Raw genomic sequence first — 7,081 nt, forward strand, 5'->3', positions numbered from 1 at the left:
ACCAAATCTTGAAACAGCACATAGTTTTGGAATTGAACTATTGGATCAATTCGAACCAAATCTTGAAACTGCACATAGTTTTCGAATTGAGATGCACATGTTGAATTTCCGTTCGATAGTTCAGATAGGAATTGAGATTTCAGTGGTCAATTCGGCAAAGTGTGATATCGATTCCTTGAAAACTGTTGGATCAATTCGAACCAAATCTTGAAACTGCACATAGTTTTCGAAATGAGATGCACATGTTGAATTTCAATTCGATAGCTCAGATAGGAATTGAGATTACAGTGGTCAATTCGGCAAAGTGTGATATCAATTCCTCGAAAACTGTTGGATCAATTCGGACCAAATCTTGAAACTGTACATAGTTTTCGGATTGAGATGCACATGTTGAATTTCAGTTCGATAGTTCAGATAGGAATTGAGATTTCAGTGGTCAATTCGGCAAAGTGTGATATCAATTCCTCGAAAACTGTTAGATCAATTCGAACCAAATCTTGAAATTTTACACCGTTTTCGAATTGAGATGCACATGTTGAATTTCAGTTCGATAGTTCAGATAGGAATTGATATTTCAGTGGACGATTCGACATAGTATCTGTTGAAGATTAAATTTGGTTACATTATTTATTGTTTTGAATGTTCAAATCAAGTAATTTTTGAGTAGTTGACAGTAGAAATAAATATTGATTGAAACAAGTTTTCAGTCAAAACGGGTAATAAATAAAAGATTTTTATACAAAGGGTGTTTTTGTATAAACCCAAACATAAGTGGTCCTTCGGCATAAAAGTAACTAAAATATGGAGCAGTACGGTGTAGTTACCAGAAGTAAAAGCAAATCTTTACAAGCTCTTCATACCCAACCTTGTTGTGTGGAGGGGAAAGAAGATGGAATAGTATTGGAATCCAGGGTCGCGCAGAATACTACAGAAAACAGGTCTGAAGTAATATCCAGAGCGATGGTTCCACCTCTTTCATCGACCAGTGTTGTGAGGAATATTTCGGAGCAGAAATCAGGAATATCAAGCCGATCAACAAAGAGGAAGCAGCACAAGGTAGCAGCTTCAACTGGTAAGTCCCACTCTAGACACTCTAAATGTACATCACGTAGAGAGCTTGAGAGTCAAATAGAGGCCAATAATGAATTGTTACAACTGGCAATAGAAGAACAAGAAATCGCTAGAAGGAAGATAGATTTAAAAAAGAAATTAATAGAAAGCAGATTAGCCTTACAGCAACTTCATCTCGAGGAAAGGAGTGTTGATGAATCGAATGATTTGAGTACAATTGATTTGAATGTTCTACAAAAATCTATTGGTGGAAAAGCAAAGGTAGAGCAATGGTTAGATGATAATACTTCTGTAAAATCTTAATCTGTGAGTTCTGTCCATTCTGTAGCAGTTTTCAATAGGAATTCTCATTCGGAAAAAAAAAGTGATCCTCAGGGAAACGAAGTAAATAGGGATGCTGATACTCTCAAAATATTCTTGGCTCGACAATGTGTTGATAAGGATTTACCTAAGTTTTCGGGAGATATAAAAGAATGGATTAATTTTTATATGCAGTTTCGTAACACCACTGATTTATTAGGTTTTAATGATTCCGAGAATATTTGTCGTTTAAGGAGATGCTTGGTTGGTGAAGCTAGACGTTCCGTAGAGGGATTACTAGTATCTTGCACGGGTACTGAAGAAATAATGCGTATTCTGCAAAATAGATTCGGCAGACCTGAATTAATCGTGAAGGTATTAATCTAAGAGGTTAAATCTTTGCCATTCATAAAAACCCACGATTTCAATGCATTGGCATTATTCTCAGACAAACTTCAAAATTTGGTGTCAACTTTGAAAAATCTCAATATGAAAAATTATCTGACGTGTCCACAGCTTTTGGAAGATCTTTTGTGTAAACTGCCATATGCTATGCAAGTATCTTGGGGAAAGAGATTAGTCAGTAAGCAATCTACAAATTGTTTAGAAAATTTTCAAAGTTGGATTTTTAGTGAAGCAGAAGCAGTTAATTTTGTACGAACGTTAACTCCTTACAAATCATCGAATTCTTCTAATTATGTAAACAAAAATAAAATTAATTCAACTTTAGTTACTTCAATGGCCAAAAATAGGAAATTATGTAGATTATGCAATGGTGAACATAGTTTGGAAAACTGTCAGAAATTCAAAGATTTATCTCCAGAAGACCGGTGGAAATTTGTTAAATCTAAGGAATTATGTTTTTCATGTATTAAGTCTGCTCACAGAATAAATAAATGTTCGAAGAAGAAACAATGTGGTATCAATACTTGTCAGAAATTTCATCATGCTTTACTGCATAATCAAAAACTTCATCAGGAGCGTGATCAAGAGCAAGAATATTCTGATACTCACAATGCATTGGAGAATCGGCTCGTTGCTCACACTTCACGTTCAAGTAATGAGATTTTGCTAAGGGTAACACCTGTTACAATTAAAAATGGTAATAAGTCTGCTAGGATATATGCACTTTTTGATGAAGCATCTACTATAACACTTATAGATGAATCTCTTGTAGACCGTTTAGATCTCAGAGGTGAGAATACTGTTTTAGGAATAAGATGGACAGATAGGAAATCGAAAAAAGAAATCTTAAGTAAAAAGCTTTCGTTTGATATTATAGGTGCAGATGAGAATGTACATAAATTGAATGATGTTTACACTCTTCCTGACATGGATCTTCCTGTTCAATCTGTGAATGCAAAGAATTTAAGAGAAAAGTGGAAACATCTTAGGAACATTGATTTTGCTGATTATTTAAATGTAAAACCTCAACTCCTCATAGGTCAAGATAACTGGGATCTGATTGTTACTAGAGAAATAATAGAAGGTCCGAAAAATTCACCAGCTCTGTCCAGAACTAAACTGGGTTGGATTCTACATGGAAACCTGAGAGAATTTAGGGGTAGAGTAGATGAAGCGATTTTACATATCAGACATCAAAATTTGGATCCTTTGGATGAACTCCACAATTTGGTAAAAGATTTTTTCACAACTGAATCTCTAGGTGTAAAAGTATCAAAAATGAAATTTTGTGTGAGGAAGACGAAGCAGCACGAAATTTAATCGAAAAAATTTCCCATAGAAGTGGTGAAAGGTGGGAAACAGGCCTTATTTGGAAAACAACACAAGTATATTTTCCTAATTCGAAGCCACTCGCAATTCAACGTTTACGCTATATTAATGAACGCATGTCAAAAAATAAGAGTTTTTCCGATGCATACGAGAATAAAATAAAGCAATATCTTGATAAAGGTTAGGTATGCGAGAAAATTGGAATTGGATGAAATTGAAGGAAAAACACAGAGGGTTTGGTATTTACCTCATTTCGGAGTTGTTAATGAAAACAAACCAGGAAAATTGAGATTTGTTTTAGATGCTGCTGCTAAAGTTGATGGCACAAGTTTGAATGATCTCCTTCTAAGAGGTCCTGATTTATATAACTCTCTGGTTGAAATATTGATGAAATTTAGAGAAAGAAAATTTGCCTTTTGTGCGGATATAAAAGAAATGTTTCACCAGATAAAAATAAGGAGAGAGGATCAATCAGCTCAAAGGTTTTTATGGTATGACAAAATCAACAATACAATAGCAGAGTATGCAATGGAGGCAATGATCTTCGTAGCAGTATGCTCACCATTTGCTGCTCAGTACATCAAAAACAGAAATGCTTCTGAATTCCAAGATGAATATCCACGAGCAGCTAATGCTATCAAATATCTTCATTACATGGACGACTATTTAGATAGTGTAGATACCGTAGAAGAAGGAATTCAGCTGACAAAAGAAGTAATTCATATACATAAAAAAGGAGGATTTGAAATACGAGGTTGGATTAGTAATTCTAAGGAAATTCTAAATCAAGTTCCTGACGAATTGAGAATTATAGATGGTAATTCTACCACCGAAAATATTCTACCAACGGAAAGAATATTGGGCCTTAAATGGGATCCAAATGATGACTATTTATGCTTTCCCTTGAACTGCCATAAAGTGAATAAAAAAATTTTAACTCGAGAAAGAACACCTACCAAACGAGAAATACTAAAAATCATTATGTCGATATATGATCCCCTGGGATTGCTGGGTCATTATGTTGTGAGAGGAAAGATCATTTTGCAAGATGTCTGGAGATCTGGAATCTCCTGGGATGAAAAAATAAGTGGATCTTCAGAACGAAAATGGTTTAAATGGTTGAAAGAATTTGAGAAAATAAAAGAATTGAAAATCGATAGATGTCACTTTCCTTACCAATACCTCAATTTAGAATTGCATATATTTTGTGATGCAAGTGAGCAGGCACTTGGTACAGTAGCTTATTTTAGATTTGAAACTCAAGAAAAAATACATGTGAGCTTGGTTATGTCGAAAACACAAGTGAGCCCTTTGAAATCTCTATCAATCCCGAGACTAGAATTACAAGCTGCGTTGATGGCTTCCAGACTTGGAGAATCTATAAGAAAAGGCCACACATTGAAAATTCAAAAGACGGTATTTTGGAGTGACTCGAAAACAGTTTTGTGTTGGTTAAGATCAGAGACGAGAAATTTCAAAATGTTTGTTGCTCATCGGGTGGGAGAGATACAGGAGAAGACCTCAGCAAATCAGTGGCGCTGGATACCAACAAAGATGAATGTTGCAGATGATCTAACAAGAGATCAAGACGACATCAAACTAACAACTTTGGATAGGTGGTACAAGGGTCCAGACTTTTTATATCTCAAACCTGAATATTGGCCAAAAGAAGACAGTCAGCAAACGAACCTAGACACTGCAGCATCACTGGAATTGAAAAAAGGGACAATATGTTTGATAACATCTTCAAAATCTATCGACGTATTACCAGAAGTTCAAAGATTCTCACGTTGGACATCATTAATGAAAAGTACAGCCATAGTGTTGAAATTCATCAGATTATGTGCGAGAAAGGAGGAAAATAAAATAATAACATGTAAGGATATCGAAGAAGTAGAAAAAATATGGTTTAAGAGGATACAAAACGATTGTTTTAGGAAAGAAATCGCGATTATCGCAGGAGGAGGAACTTTACACAAAAAAAGCAAATTATATCAGTTAACACCGTATATGAAAAACGAATATTTATGTGTAGGAGGTCGAACAAATTATTCCACAGACTTACCTGATACAGCAAAAAGCCCATTAATTTTTGATAGCCGTCATTTTGCAGTGAAATTATTGATTCTACATTATCATGTGATAATGGGACACCAAGGTGTAGAAGTGATCCTCAATGAACTTCGTCAAAGATTTTGGATACTACAAGCAAGGAAGGCAATAAAAAGAGCGATGAGATATTGTCCAATTTGCAGCCTGAGGAGAGCAATTTCCAGAGTTACACAAATGGGACAGTTGCCTGATTTCAGGTTGAAGAAACCACAACCACAAAGAGCCTTTGTGTACACAGGTATAGATTTTTTCGGACATTTTGAAGTAACTATTGGTAGGCGAAGGGAAAAAAGGTATGGTGTACTATTTACCTGTATGTCAGTAGGAGCTATACACATTGAGATTGCTGAGACGCTAAACACTGATTCAAATCTTCTGGCGATAAAACGTTTCATGTCGAGGAGAGGAAAACCGCAGATGTTTCTTACAGACAATGGAACGAATTTTCACGCTGCAGAGAAGGAACTTAAAAAAGCTTATGAAGATGTGAATTTGGAAGTAATAAGACAAGGTTTATGCGCTGAAAGTATAGACTGGAAGTTTATACCTCCAGGTAGTCCACATATGGGAGGAGCATGGGAGAGGATGGTTCGATCTGTGAAAACCACTTTAAGTATAATTCTTAAGGATAGATCACCACGACAAGAAGTTTTTCACACAGTTATGATAGAAGCTGAACACATAGTGAATAGCCGCCCTCTCACCTACATATCTTCATCTCCGGAAGACGAAGAAAGCCTTACTCCCAATCATTTTCTAATTGGGAGTTCTAGTATTTTGAAACCACCTGGACTTTTCGATGGAACAAAATGGAACGTGAGAAAACAGTGGCTCATAGCTGAAAATTTAAACGAACATTTTTGGAACAGGTGGGTCAAGGAATACATACCTACCTTGACAAAACGCACGAAATGGTTTGAACAGAATCAAAATTTGAAAGAAGGTGATTTAATAGTTTTGATGGATAGTAAGTTACCAAGAAACAATTGGCCTAAAGGAGTAGTGTACAAGACGTACCCAGGAAAGGATGGCAAAGTTAGAGTTGTAGACATTAAATTAAAAAGTGGTATTTATCGTAGACCAGTATCCAAGCTATGTAAGGTAGAGTGTTTAGAGATGGGTGAAGAAATAGGTTCTTCACGAGGAGGAGAAAATGTTGAAGATTAAATTTGGTTACATTATTTATTGTTTTGAATGTTCAAATCAAGTAATTTTTGAGTAGTTGACAGTAGAAATAAATATTGATTGAAACAAGTTGTCAGTAAAAACGGGTAATAAATAAAAGATTTTTATACAAAGGGTGTTTTTGTATAAACCCAAACAGTATCATTGGAATTCCTAAGGAACTATTGGATCAATTCGAACCAAATCTTGAAACTGCACATAGTTTTCGAATTGAGATGCACAAGTTGAATTTCAGTTCGATAGTTCAGATAGGAATTGAGATTTCAGTGGTCAATTCGGCAAAGTGTGATATCAATTCCTCGAAAACTGTTGGATCAATTCGAACCAAATCTTGAAACAGCACATAGTTTTGGAATTGAACTATTGGATCAATTCGAACCAAATCTTGAAACTGCACATAGTTTTCGAATTGAGATGCACATGTTGAATTTCCGTTCGATAGTTCAGATAGGAATTGAGATTTCAGTGGTCAATTCGGCAAAATGTGATATCGATTCCTTGAAAACTGTTGGATCAATTCGAACCAAATCTTGAAACTGCACATAGTTTTCGAAATGAGATGCACATGTTGAATTTTAGATCGATAGTTCTGATAGGAATGGAGATTTCAGTAGTCGATTCGACAAAATATCATTTCAATTCCTAAGGAACTATTGGATCAATTCGAACCAAATCCTGA

At 35.3% G+C, this 7,081-nt stretch overlaps 2 protein-coding genes across 2 annotated transcripts; both read left to right on the top strand.

The window, feature by feature from the left end:
* The first annotated feature begins 4,637 nt into the window (after positions 1-4,637).
* LOC123315517 lies at positions 4,638-5,364 on the top strand. The gene is made up of 2 exons (XM_044901238.1): positions 4,638-4,981; positions 5,043-5,364. Coding segments are annotated over exons 1-2 (324 nt in total). The 5' UTR covers positions 4,638-4,659; the 3' UTR covers positions 5,045-5,364.
* On the top strand, positions 5,251-6,384 carry LOC123315948. The gene has a single exon (XM_044901856.1). It carries the CDS (start codon positions 5,251-5,253, stop codon positions 6,382-6,384), a length of 1,134 nt encoding a protein of 377 aa, XP_044757791.1.
* The last annotated feature ends 697 nt before the right edge of the window (positions 6,385-7,081 follow it).

The sequence above is a fragment of the Coccinella septempunctata genome, chromosome 6 (assembly GCF_907165205.1).
Source record: "Coccinella septempunctata chromosome 6, icCocSept1.1, whole genome shotgun sequence".
Classification (NCBI taxonomy): Eukaryota; Metazoa; Arthropoda; class Insecta; order Coleoptera; family Coccinellidae; genus Coccinella; species Coccinella septempunctata.

Bases quoted from the DNA above. Each gene is read 5' to 3' on its own strand.
- LOC123315948 (XM_044901856.1), top strand. From the start codon at position 5,251: ATGGGACACCAAGGTGTAGAAGTGATCCTCAATGAACTTCGTCAAAGA.
- LOC123315517 (XM_044901238.1), top strand. From the start codon at position 4,660: ATGAATGTTGCAGATGATCTAACAAGAGATCAAGACGACATCAAACTA.